The sequence below is a fragment of the Poecile atricapillus genome, chromosome 5, assembly GCF_030490865.1.
Source record: "Poecile atricapillus isolate bPoeAtr1 chromosome 5, bPoeAtr1.hap1, whole genome shotgun sequence".
Lineage (NCBI taxonomy): Eukaryota > Metazoa > Chordata > Aves > Passeriformes > Paridae > Poecile > Poecile atricapillus.
Window position 1 is genome coordinate 18976303 of NC_081253.1, and position 13966 is coordinate 18990268.

General features: G+C 36.5%; 1 protein-coding gene across 5 annotated transcripts in view; it reads left to right on the forward strand.

Annotated features, from left to right (window-relative positions):
- Positions 1-13603, forward strand: part of B3GALT1 (beta-1,3-galactosyltransferase 1) — a 175892-nt gene extending 162289 nt beyond the window's left edge. For 4 of the 5 annotated variants that reach the window (XM_058839783.1, XM_058839781.1, XM_058839782.1 and 1 more), the window contains 2 exons: positions 8223-8261; positions 8823-13603. In XM_058839783.1, the coding sequence (XP_058695766.1) occupies positions 9052-10032 (981 nt within the window). In that variant the 5' untranslated portion in view covers positions 8223-8261; positions 8823-9051 and the 3' untranslated portion in view covers positions 10033-13603. Of the gene's footprint in view, positions 1-2617; positions 2790-8222; positions 8262-8822 lie in introns of those variants that run through there. The other variant, XM_058839785.1, reaches the window with a different exon arrangement.
- The last annotated feature ends 363 nt before the right edge of the window (positions 13604-13966 follow it).

Sequence of the window (13966 nt, forward strand, 5' to 3'; positions counted from 1 at the left end):
ACTGAGGTCAGTGGGTCTGTGAGCACCTATGCTGGCTGGTGGCCACACCGGCGCTTCCGCAGAAAAGCACCACTCCAGGTATTTAGGGCCAACATCCCAGGCAATAATTCCACTTCAGTCAAAGAGCAAGGAACAGGGACCAGCAGAGGGGAGGGGGCACAGGCAGCTGCAGGCAGCCCCACCTGCTGTTCCAGCTGAAATTGCTTATCTCTGCCAGAGTTAAGACAATGCTTTCAGAAAGCCCTGACCAAGACAGCCTCCGTAAACTGAGGGATCTCAATCATGACTAATCAACTAACAAAAAGAAGAAAAAAAAAAAGTATGTCTAGGAAATATTTTTCAGATATCTGAGCATAAGTAATTTGTCTGTTGAAGATAAAAATAATTTGTTGGTTGTGAATTTTTTTAAGTTACAGTTCTGTAAGAGACATGCAATTTTAAAAGCAATAGCCTGTGTTAAATTTATCACAACTTCACAATGGGAATTAGAAACCTGAAGCTTAACTTTACAAACAGCTCATGGGGACATATGATTTACAACACAGCTTCACATTAATTACTGTAATGTAAAGATGAAAAAAACTGTACTGCAATCTATTTGTGCGTGGACAGGTCAAGGCTCTGGGACCTCCTCACCATGAAGAATATTTACAGGGAAAAGAAAGAAAAAAGCCCACATAGACACAGTGTCACAATATCCAACAATTTTTTGGGGCATCTGATAATACCTAACCTTTTCCTTAAACAGAGAAGTTGAATCTATGCTATTATATGTTCAGCTAAATTCACTAGTTACAAAATTTTCTAGTCTCACTGCTGTGGAAGAAATGGGAAAATAACATGAATTCTATTTTTAAGGCTACTTTTCAGCCTTAAAAAGAAGTATCTCTCCAACAATCACATGAAAAAATACATAATTACAATAAATATAGGTATTGTACAGATATGCCTGAGATATTGGGGAATTCTTCCAGTTATTGACTATCAATATGAGCTTATAACAATGTATTTATATATAGCTGTTTCCAGGCTGAAGCAGCCCCAGTTTTGAAGAAGTTAAAATCCAAGTTCCTCAAGCATCATGACTGATACCTTAATGGGCAAACTCAAAACTATTTTAGGATTTTTCCCAGTAAATCCAAAAGCTTTAACTGTTTGTATTTTATTTTCAACGCCCACAAGAGCATGTGAATTATGGCAAATAGATTCATTATCCAGTTTGATGAGTTATGATCACCACAGACACTTTGATTTCAGATGTTCTGGTCTTCACATAATTGTTACTCCTCCTTTTTTGACAAAGATTAAGTGAGAAAAGCACTGCCACTAGGGTAGGTATTTATATAATCAAAGCCACTGTCATCTATTCTTGGTGTCAAAACTCAGACCACAGTTTCACAGGCATCACTGTAAATGCAAAGGAAACATAGTAGTGACATTTAAGAAGGCTAAGACAAAAACAGCAGTACACTTGATTTCAAACACTATTACTCAAAGCTAATTAAAGATATGGACTCTGTTAAATTCTGTGCAATTGTTTCATGAGTAATAAAATTTCTATATCAAAGCAGTTCTAAAGGCTTTCCCCCTTGATTTTTTTTTTTTTAACTGAAAGCTTGTTTTCTTTTTTTTCTTGTCCTGAACTTTCACTAAATGTAAACAATTTGGTGGTGACATGAGCTAAGGAATCTTGCTGTGAGATTTCACACTAGAACACAGCACAACAGCTAAAAAAATAGCAGTTGCAGCTACGGTAACCCAAAGTGAAATATGTTATTTGCATCAGTTTATAACCATACTGAGATGCAATTTACACATTACTGATGTAACAGGACATGATTGATGCAATCACAAATCACCTATCACAACATGAAGCCACAAAGTGCTTTTTAAATTTGTTTCTGAAAAGCATTCATGGGGAAGAATGCACAGATATGGCCCTTGACATCTCATGGGTGATTTAAAAGAAAAGATAAAGAAAATAATAATATTTCTGCTTTAAAATATTCTGCTCTTTAATTTCTATTTCTAATTTCTTTTCTCTCCCTTTTAGTTAGTGTAAATGATACATGCTTAAAATGCCTTCTACTAAAAACAGCAGCGAAACTCCCATGCACTGCCTCCAGGTAAATCACTTGCAATCAGCATTACAGCAAGACAGAACACCTGACTGGCATGTCTCGAGTTCTAGTATTATTTTGAGTTGATAAGGTGTAGCTTATAACTATTCTAGATTAGTATCTGACCAAGCACAGCTGATTTGCTAAAACTTAGGAAATCCATTGTACAGACAATCCTTGTGTCTGCCAGGTCTGTCCTTTCATCTCCCTCCACACGGAATCAGCTGTGTGATACCACCAGTGACTAAGTGGTCACAGTCATTATATGTTTATGACAGAGAAACTTGGGTTTAAAATATGACCAAAACAGTAAGAGGGCTACTGAAAATGTAATGTCAAGATGTGCCAAATGGGATAAAATCCCATTTCAATGATATTCAATATTGAGTGAATATGAAATTTTACAAAATCTTACTTTGGTTTTTTTTTCCCTTGGTTAGCTCAGAGAAAGCAGGGAAAAAAAATTCAGCATAGAAAATACCTCCTGAGCTGCAAAACTTGAAGGGGAAATTATAGCTATAATGCTCCTGATGCACAAACCAAGCCAGAGAGAAAAGCTGCGCAAACCAACGCTGACATCCCATCTCTATACAATGTCAGCCAAGGAATGGTCCTTCATGCTAAGCTCCATTTCCTAACAAGTGATGTATACCATTCCCCTCAGTTATGGTAAATATCATAAATATTTTTCGTTAATCAAAATATTCCTAAATATTTTTTTCAACAGTTTAATTGTCTACAACTGAAAATTTTACTTAACAGCTTAGTCATGGTGGACACTGTTTACTTTTCTAACTTGTAAATTATTTTGCTGAGAAAAAATAGTCGCATTATTTGTTCTTAAACATGTGAAAAAAGCAATGAAACTGCCATTTAGTTGTTTTATGCGGGCTGTTTCAGCGCTTCTTCAAAACAAAGAGAAAATCCTGTTTTTATAGAGATAGGTTCACTGAAAAAATCTAAAGTGGAAAATACAGAAAAGTCACTCAGGCAGATTTACTTTGATATAGACAACATCTAACTAAGACAAAAGACTACAGTAGCTCTTTAAAGGATAGGGAAGTTTCAGTTGCACAGGCACATTAGCTGAAAATTCTATAACTTTTATTTTCCCTATAGAAGATTTTGGTAAGATTCCCTAAGGGACAGTACATTCTTTCCTTTTGTTCACATTAGGAGCAGGTAATAAATATTGAAAAATAATTTATAAATACCACATTTATTTCCAGAGATCAATTCTTCAATTTAATGATGAACTACAATATCTGCAAATCAGTATTCGTGAAAAGAGAACTATTAGTATGAAGTGTGCACTTCCACATCCAGGTGCTGCCTAGGGCAAAGCCTGTTATCAATATATGTGAACAAGGGATGATTCAGAAAATATTTGTCCTCCCTATTTTTGAGGAAGAGAAGGGACACCAGCCCCTTTTAACATATGACAGGTACGACCCTTCTAAAGAAAAGAAATTATTTTTCTAAAAAACGTGGACCTGAAATGAATGCCTGTACTTTCCTCCCTTCAGCCCAAGACTGTGGCTTCTGCATCTGTTACAGCCCCTTTTCCACAATGTTATAGAAAAGAAGCACCACTGATTTGGTTACAGATCCATTACACCCAGGCAGAATAAGCATTTAGAATATTTAAGAAACTTTAAATGAAGTTCCCAGAAAGGAGGTTGCAATTTTCTGCTAAATCACCTGTGCCATCTGTTGAAAATTTCCTCCAGAAATTACTATGAAAACATACAGCCTAGAACATAACAGATCCCCACTTTTCCATGTAGATGTGTTCTTAATGTTCAGTATAATTATCTTCTCAACAAGATTTAGTAATAATCACAGACTTTTCCTTAGGTAATTTAAGGATTTCATAAACGGTGAAGACATTTCAGCATCTTGGTCTACATACAGATAAAAGCCACGATCATAGAAAATTTACAAAAATTTCTCTTCAGGGAAAATGAGAAGAGATTTACATTTACTAAATAATTTAGCAGCTACATTCCCTCTTTTTTCCAGGGAAAGGAAAAGGTCAATTTTGGCAGAGATGCCCAGTGTTAATTTGACTCAGTTGTGCTCTGCCTAACAGACTCCTGGGTGTCAGGATGAGCACCTGTGATCTGCCTTGGCTTTTCTCCCAGGGTCATGCCCAGGACTCAGCATCCTCACTGCCTGCACCCAGCACCTCCCTCAGCAGCAGTGACGCAGCATGGATTACAACTGTGACAACCAGCCAGGCTTCAAGGGCTGTGGCTTCAATCACGGGCATCCACTGCGATCCAGACACATTAATGCAACTGCACTTACATAGGACAGGCTTTCTTGAAAGAAAGATCAACAGCCTCTCAGCAGAGACAGCAGCATTCCAAAATATTGGCAAAATATTGCTGTTGATGAGTAATGTTTGCTGAACTCATTTGGTGTCTGCCTGAAAATTGCCCATGAACAGTTAACAAGATTCTCAAATGTGCTCATTATCTGGAGGATTATTCTTGATGTGCAGTCAGCTCATAAAAGGTTTGCTGCAAATACAGTCCTCATCAAGACAATTACTTACAGAAGTTACACTGCACAACTTTCTGTGCTCTGAATGGATGGCTTCTCTGGCTTGCATAGCATGAGCCGTGAATGGTGCAATTAAATGCACAACTTCATGTCACCGTATGGAAACGCAATGCTAAACATTTGCTTTTTGCTATAGTCTATCCTCAATGCTTGAGCCTTTTATTACTTATAGTATGACTACCAGGTTAGTAAAAGGGACAGACTGAATTAAAATAATTTTAAAAACAAGGATCCAAGAGCTTAAACATTGCAAATGCCCTGCTAGAAAGCTTTCTTTCAGTCCAAAGAAGAAAGGAAAGGAGGAAACAACTTCCTTTGCCGATGTAATTGTCCCCAAATGTGATAGAGTCTATTCCAATAGACAAAATCCAAAGCTGATAAAAGCTTTCCACTCTCCCTGTGACATGCCACATCCTCCTGGTTAGAAGGTCTTCGAATTTCGACACCAAATTAAAGATCATAGCACAACTGAAAAAAAAATCATCCTTACTTGTAAGAGTTTGTATACTGAATCCATCATCAGGACTAAAACAAAATATATAAATGAATTTGCTACACACTTAAATATTGAAGGCAACTCTTGAAATATTTACTATTGATGTGGTTAAATATATTCTGGGCAAACTGCTAAAGGAAGTAATGTGGGCATTGAAGTGCTTTCAGTCATTATTCTGATCACAGTGATCTTAGTTCACATGCTTTATTCCTCCTCTTTTCCAAATGAGTAATTAACACACAATTTTTAATTCATTATAATTTGAGTACATTAATTTTACACTGATTTCATTCCTTATAATTCACATCCTTGATATACAAGTCCCACAAGACTGTAAATTTGTTTCAGGTCACAACACATGACAACAAAAAGGTTTGCTGTCACAGACTTTGGTACTATGAATAATTTTGCAAAATTCCTAGAATTATTCCTGTGTTGCAGCTAATCATGAGTTAGGTGCTTGTTTAGGATCTTGATTAATTAGCATCATCTTTAATAATAGAATTTGGCAACCTCTGAAATTCTTGGCTGCTAAAACATTACAAAGTAAGTATTTCACTGCTTAGTTCATATTTCCCTGCCTAATCAAGCTATGTATTTTCTTGCTCATGCTAGCTACACATTATTGAAATTACTGGGCAGGGCCACTGTTATCAGAAATTATCTGAAGGAGCATTTGCCCTGTGGCCAAAAAAATACACAACATAGCTATTTATCCAACCCCTCTGTGATACTACAAAGAGGAAGCGAGATCAGTCCTGGAGGCAAAAATAATCTCACCTAAATTGCAGACCAAGAGTTCCCAACTAATTTGGTATTGCATGTACACTATTTTCCAATTTTGCTTATGTTCTTCTGTTTCAAATCCCTTCACCACGTATAGCATAAAGCTCAAGTAAAGAAGGAATATGAACTTTATTTTTTACATCTTTATCAATTTTTATTTATTAAGAGCTGGAATAGGAGGGAGCTCTCATTTTGGTCTTCCCCTCAATCTTCCTGAAAAATAAGTAACTTTAAAATTTCACTCATCAGGAAAACTACAGCCTGCTCACTCTTAACCCCCCCTTCACCTGCACTTGGTTCAAAAATTCTACAGGGCAGGTGTAAAACACTCCAAACCAAGGCAAACCATTTCAACTCTTATTTTTCTTTTTAAAAGGCAAAGTAAACCAAAAAACTCCACCAGATACACAACAGAAAAAGATAAATTTATTTCAAGGGAGAGCAGTCCAAGGGTCAATATAAGAAGCATTCATCCTGCACAGCTACCTACAGATTTCATAACTGAGAAAAAATTTCCCTACAACTCAGAATCTTTCTTCAAAATGGAGTAAGGCTTTTGTTGCTTCTAATCCTTTCAGAGCACACAAGATTGGATAACATTGCCATGACATTGCTGGACTGAAAAGCTATTTTATGTAATTTTGCAGTTTGTAAGAGGTATTTGTTACAATTTTCCTTCCCCTCAGATATCTGCACAGTGTTCACAGTAACTAATGCACCCATCCTTATGAAAGAAAAGATGTAGAACATCATACATTTTAGATAATGCAATATATAGTTTCCTAAAATAATACATCATATGCAGAATATTACACTTATTTGTGAGACCTTAATGCTGGAGTCCATTAAAAACACTGACCTACATACCTCTCTCTCTACAGCTCCAATCCACAATTGCTCTATTTCTCTCTTTATTAACACACTTTTCTAGACTTTACACTCTTGTGTCTTCATTACATTATGGCTTTTACATTTGGTGGTTTTACTCATTGGCATTTCCAGTGGGAGCATTAGCAGAGCTTCACAGTGAAGCCAGAAACAAAACCAATCTACCAGATCAGGGATGGGTTTTGCCTTTCTCAGAACTGTATCACAGCAGGTTGTTAAAGCAGGATACATCCCCTCTTCAGGCATTACAGTAGCATCTGTGTATCTGTTTATTACAACCATATTTATTTACAAGGATGTACATGTGTCTGCCCTGCCAAGATTGTTGTGTTCTGCAGCCCTGTGGAGTATTTAAAGGTCTTACTTTAATACATTGCTCCCAAACATTTCCTGGTACTACTTGGTGGGCAAAGATTGCAAACGCTATGACAAGTAATGAAGGAGATCACCCCTACCTCATTAAATTGCACCAGTTATAAGGCAAAACCAATTGAAAGTGATGAAGCTCTGAAACAGGCAAAAAATTCACAATACCCTATTTTGTCAAAGGGAAGAGCAGCATGTTAGTTCCAGTCATTAAATAATTAAAAGTGCGTGTAATGAAGACTAGCAGGACAGTACTAGCTATAAGAATTTATAAGGAGATTACAGTCTGTATCGATTTAGCAGATGTTTCTCTGTTGTTCTTAAAACTCAGTGTGAAATAATGACACAGGGTACCTAACAGTCCTTTCATTCCACTGGCCTGCCTAGAGGGTGGTCTGACTGCAATATGTCAGTGGTGTGAAATCAGAGAGGACATTTCTAAGACAAGGCTTCTATCTTTTTATCTGGAAACATATTTTGTTCTATCCAAAGTAAATATTTCAGAGACTCTTGCAAAAAAGCTCATCTGTTGCATGCTTCTACTATCCTTTAGCTCTGAAGTAACACCAGGAAGGTAGAGCCTACAGGCACTCTCCAGCTACTGATGTGCCTTGGAGGAGTCAGCACTGAACTGGCAGGCTTGAGGCAGCTTGTCTCATTTCCACAAAATGATGATAAACAGAACTCGTTCCCAGAAAAATTGCCAAGAGCAATGGAAGGTTCAGGGCTGGCACATTCCCTCGATCCAGGAAAGTCCCAAAACCACCTGATGCTGGAGGCAAGAGTGGGACAGCCCAGAGTAAGGCTGCCAGTGCCAGAACCCTGTCCAGGCAGGCAACTCTCTGCACACCAGCCAGTGAAGTACCACCATCACTAGGCTGCCATCGTGATTTATCTTACATGGTCCACAAATTATGTTTGCTCATGGAAAGATTGGTTTGGGGGGAGAGGAGAAGGAAGCCAACAAGAATAACTGAACTGTGTTAATTTATTTTTAGACTTTTACGGAGTCTACTCGAGCGCTGATCTTTACATGGGTAAGACAGTATACATATCTCTCTCTCTCTCTTCTGTACCTTTCCCAATCAGTTCCATTCTGTCTGATTTCCACCAGTGTGTTCTTGTTAGCAGGACACATACTAACATTTAGACCAAATCAGATTTTTAAGTATTTGTGTGTATAGTTGACACAGATGCTGTTGATCCTAGAATTTTTCATTCTTTAAATAATTTTAAAATGTTCCACAGCATATTTTGAAAGATTGGCCAGAAGAAATGCTAAGAAGCAAGAAAATGCTAGAAAGCATAAAATTATTTTCATATACCTTTAAAATTACCTAAATGGTCAACATGCTATGCATGCTTATTTTATATAAAACCATCGGTGAGAAATTACCAGTCATAAAGGCATTACTTCAGTTACACTGCTCTATTCCAGTACACTATCTTGCATTTTGCTACCTCACAAGGAAAAAAGGAATATCTGAGAAATGCATTAAGACACTTAGCTTATTAATGGCCAACCATATATAAGCTCAGTTTTCGTGCCCTAAGCTTTTATGATCCCGCAATGGAAAATTTTTCTTCATATTTTTCAGAAATAACAGAAAATTACAAGAAATGGAAGCCGCTGATAGTAAAAGAAGAAAAGCTGAGTATCATCAGGGTTAATAGCTCCCATTTGAGATCCATGAATGATTACAGAGTTGCTTTTCTATATCGAACTTTCAAGTTTCATTAATAATATGCTGCCTCTCCAGGACACAGGTGCACTCACGGCACAAAGGCTATTGGCTCATCACACGGAATAGAAGAGCTAGAGGAACAATGGCTTCAAAGGTCTCATGTTTATACATTTTGACAGTAGTTTGTTGGGCAAGCGCTCTTTGGTACTTAAGTATAACTCGTCCTACTTCTTCCTACACGGGCCACAGACAGGTCAGTAGCATATCCATAGCCAGAAAAAATGTTTCCTTTGGCAACATAAGAACTCGACCTATAAATCCACATTCCTTTGACTTCCTTATCAATGAACCCAGCAAATGTGAGAAGAGTGCCCCGTTCTTGGTCATACTTATCAGTACAACTCACAAAGAGTTTGATGCAAGGCAAGCCATTCGAGAAACGTGGGGAGATGAAAACAACTTTAAAGGAATTAAAATCGCTACACTATTTCTTCTTGGAAAAAACGCAGATCCTGTGTTAAATCAAATGGTAGAGCAAGAAAGCCAAATTTTTCATGACATTATTGTGGAAGACTTTATCGACTCTTACCATAACCTCACTCTGAAAACATTGATGGGGATGAGGTGGGTAGCAACATTTTGTTCAAAAGCAAAGTACGTTATGAAGACAGACAGTGATATTTTTGTAAATATGGACAATCTTATTTATAAGCTGCTCAAACCTAACACCAAGCCAAGGAGAAGGTACTTCACGGGTTATGTTATAAATGGAGGACCAATAAGAGATGTTCGCAGTAAGTGGTACATGCCCAGAGATTTGTATCCCGACAGCAATTACCCACCCTTCTGTTCAGGCACTGGCTACATTTTTTCAGCTGATGTAGCAGAACTGATTTACAAAACCTCCCTTCATACCCGACTTCTTCATCTTGAAGATGTGTACGTTGGACTCTGCCTTCGGAAGCTGGGCATTCACCCCTTCCAAAACAGTGGCTTCAATCACTGGAAAATGGCCTACAGCTTGTGCAGGTACCGCAGGGTGATCACAGTGCACCAGATAACACCGGAAGAAATGCACAGAATTTGGAATGACATGTCCAGCAAGAAGCATCTTAGATGCTAAGATTTTTACAGATGTAAATACCTTTTTTTAAAATTTTGTTTGAGTTTGGTTATTTTTTGACAAAGTGATCTGCTGATTTACAGGTTAAACTGTGGGATATTAACTGTGAGAGGATTTTTAATGACTGATTTTTCATTCTCGCTTTGACTACTGGTTTACAAACTTCAGGCTCTTTTTCATAAGGACATTATGCCAACTGAAAGGATCTAGAGTCAAATCTCAGATTTTGTATATTATCATCTATTGCACATATCTATTCTTGCGTGTGTAAAAGGACAGTAATAAACTTATGAGCTGCTTAACAATTCACACCCCAGCCTCTGAGATAAGACTCAGGCTCTACGAAATGAAAAATTACAAACATACTTTCATTCTTCTTTTGACACCCTACAACAGTCTCTATTTAGAGCCTTGTTAATAAATTAAGCAGCCTACATTTGCACTGAACTTATATACCTACTTTGACGTGTATTTTATAGTACGTGTGCAATTCCCAAATAGCTTACTAATGGTGTAATAGCAGAATTTAGACAGGTAAGAGAACATCAAAGTTTCACTGGCCTTAGAAACAAACCCACACACTGAAATATATTTTCATCCACCAAATGGTATATCTTTAAATTGTTTCAGAATAACCCATTTCTTTACACTTCCTAAAATAGCCCATAAAATATGTAACACAACTTAAAAATTAAGTAGAATCTGTAAGTGAAATAAGACAGGGGAGATGTATGAAAAACTATCTCTAAAAATATATGAGAAAAGCATGAATATCTTAACTTTTAATTTCAAAGCAAGGCAATGTGTGTCACTAGTATCAATGGATTCTCCATTAAACATCTTGAATAGCAATATATAATTATACTGAATGCTAAAAGTGTCAATAGGCAGCATAACTCTAACATCAGTCAGTGCACTATTTACCTAAAAACAAGTAAAACAAAAGCAGCGTTTTAAGGGGAAGTTTTACTTTTTGCTGCAGCACACATAGGAACAAGGTTCTAACAGATTTTTAATAGTGTAGTAAGAGGAATTTAGTCCAATAAAAGAATGCAATCAATTTTCTGTTGATTGGACAAGACAGTACATAACATTTATGTACAAATTTCACAGCAAAATAGAGGGTATTTCAAGAAAATCTATTAAAACCACCCAAATTCTAGCCTTTTTAAAAACCTTTTAAAGCTCTCAGTTTACTCATCCCAGTCAATACAGTGGGACTGATCCACTCAGAAGATCCCGGACATGCAACAGAAATCAAGTATACAAGATTTATCCAAGTTTCATAATATGCTTTTATGTATTGTGAATATGTCTATGAAATGTCATGAAAACTCTGATAAATTCAGGCCATCTCTATTCAGTACCACCTTATAAAAAGGAGGTGAAATATGACATTGCTCAGCAAATAACTTAGAATGAAGAACTCACACAAGTTACAAAAAAATAAATATATTATCAGCTGTAGATTACTCACACCATCCTCAGCACACAGACTCATTCATTGCAGCTGGCATCATGTGTAACATATGCTAAATTGTTGTCTGTATGTTATTCAGAATGTCTAGAAAGTTGTCAGAAATTAGCTGAAGAAGAATTTGAACTTTGACCTGATTTTGCCATAGATGTACACAGCACTTTACAACAGTAACAGAGGAATGAAGATGCTAACCTAAAAGGTTTGCAGTTTCATAGCAAATTGTTAGTCTTTTTCACAGATGCAGTGCTATCTTTTCAAAAGAAACTATTTGTAAACAAGGTAAAGTGTACCTGGCTTTTAAGCCAGTAGCAGAAGCCATCTCAAGCAATTCTATGTCAGATCTAAAGATGAAGCTACACAAGAGTCAGCCTAGGAGTTGCTGTTAACGGGAGCTTGTGTACACTTCATAAATAAAAATAACCCAAACCAAAACCCCAGTAATTTTTATAAAAATGCTAAATCTCTTGCAGCATAATTAAGAGTTATCCTTCCCTAGTTGATCTAGTCTTTGTTAAAGCTGCTATGCCCTATCAAATCCAGAACTTCCAAGGTACAATTACATAAGTGAATATAACACACTGGTAAGTTCAGACTTCGTTCCACAAGTCCCATAATATTCTTGTTTATGACTGGAAATGAGGGTGGAATTCATCCCCAGCCCTTGGGTAAATCAGATAGCACAGATGCCATCCTGCCCAGAATATATTTTGTAATAATTTCAACCCGCAGGCTGCAATCACTTCTGCTATCCCTCTGCACTGTGCAGTAATTTAGGGGTTCTGAATCACAAACAAATGGATTTGGTTGCCTTATTTCTGCTGATGCTTCTGTGGCCTTTGGTTAGTAACCAGGAGGACAGCAGGGCTCCCAATCCAGATACCTCAGGGCTCAAGTAGCATGGTAGCCTTGAACTTCTCCTAGTACAAGTAGACTGCATTAATAATTGCAAGGTACACCTTGAAAAGAGTACCTGAAATAGTGTATTTCCTGCCATTTATAAATAGACCTTCACCAGAAATGTAAATGTTCATCTTGAAACTGATGTACATATTTCTAAGGCGTTTTCTTCTGTATTCAGCTGTATATCTGTGTCAGTCTGCTTGCTATGTAGCATTCTGTTATGCATGGAGCTGAGTGAGGCATTATATTTGTCCAGTGTTTCAAGAGCCTTAAGCATGTGTGCCCTAACTTTTGAATGTACAAGAAACTTTTTCTTTTGCTGTCAGGTGAATTGAAAACAACACAACAAAATCCTAATTTTCTACTTCTATTAATTTTCTGATATTAGATTTCATTAGCTCATTACACTTACATTTATTGTTTTCACTTTGCTCAGAAATTTCACTATTGGAAACTGAATATGGATATAGAGCAATACATCTACTCACAGGGACAGTTTTTCGTTCCACTCAGTAGTATCTGTGCCATGTGGGATATCATTAAGAAACAAATGTTTTCAATAGGCTTCTTTTAATCAAAAAAATATTTGCATTACTTAAAGGTCATTTTTTTTCATTTGGCATGGGACAAATGACAACTTGGTTAAACATGTTAGCTTCTAGTCACTTTGAAAGTGTGACTGTAATCACATTTTTATTCCAAAATGCATACAAAAAAAGCACATTGAGCAAAGCAGCTGGGGGGGAAGTGCCTCTCTTTAGGGGGAATTTTTTCACAAAAGCATTATTTCTTTTTTATTTTGCTAAAATGGTGAGAGTATTTAAACAGAAGCCTCAAGGTTCATTTTCCACATTTCCTAATAATAATGTTAAGTATCAATTTTGATTCTTTGATGTTTTTTTGTCTTTATAATGTAGATGGCAATGACAATTTGTAAATGAAAAGTGTAATTAACTAGAAAAGCTTGTCAACAGTAAATGAAATTTAGGTGTATCATTATATATGACTGGCTGTACTTATGTATTTATTTGTCTAAATTGTATATATTGTTTTATCTATAGTGTCTGTAGGAGTGCATTCTTTTAGATTAATGTATTATTTACAGTTTTGTGGGATTTCCAGCAAAGCTGTTAATCAAGATACTATTTTTTTGTATCAATGTCAAATAATAATAAAAAAAAAAATCAGGTGAAAAATGAAAGGCATCCTGTAAGTTTTCTTCACTTCTTTCTAGGAATGTAAATTGCATTACCTGAAAACACAGTGTCAGTGAATTGTCTCATTTGTCATGAGGAAGATTGTGCTGTAAAAGCTGATTTTTAAAAAATAATTGAAAAGAATAAACAAAACAAAATACTACTTTTATTAATTATTTGTGCAACAACTTCATCAAGCTGATGTCCACTCGGATCAGGTATAATAGTTCATCTGAAGATTCTGGACTTCAATGAAGTAATATTAATGCAGCCATGGAAATATCTAGCAAAGTAGCAGATGGGTTCATTGTCTGCTCTGCCCTATTTAGCTGCTTTGGCATCTCCAGCCAATGAGACC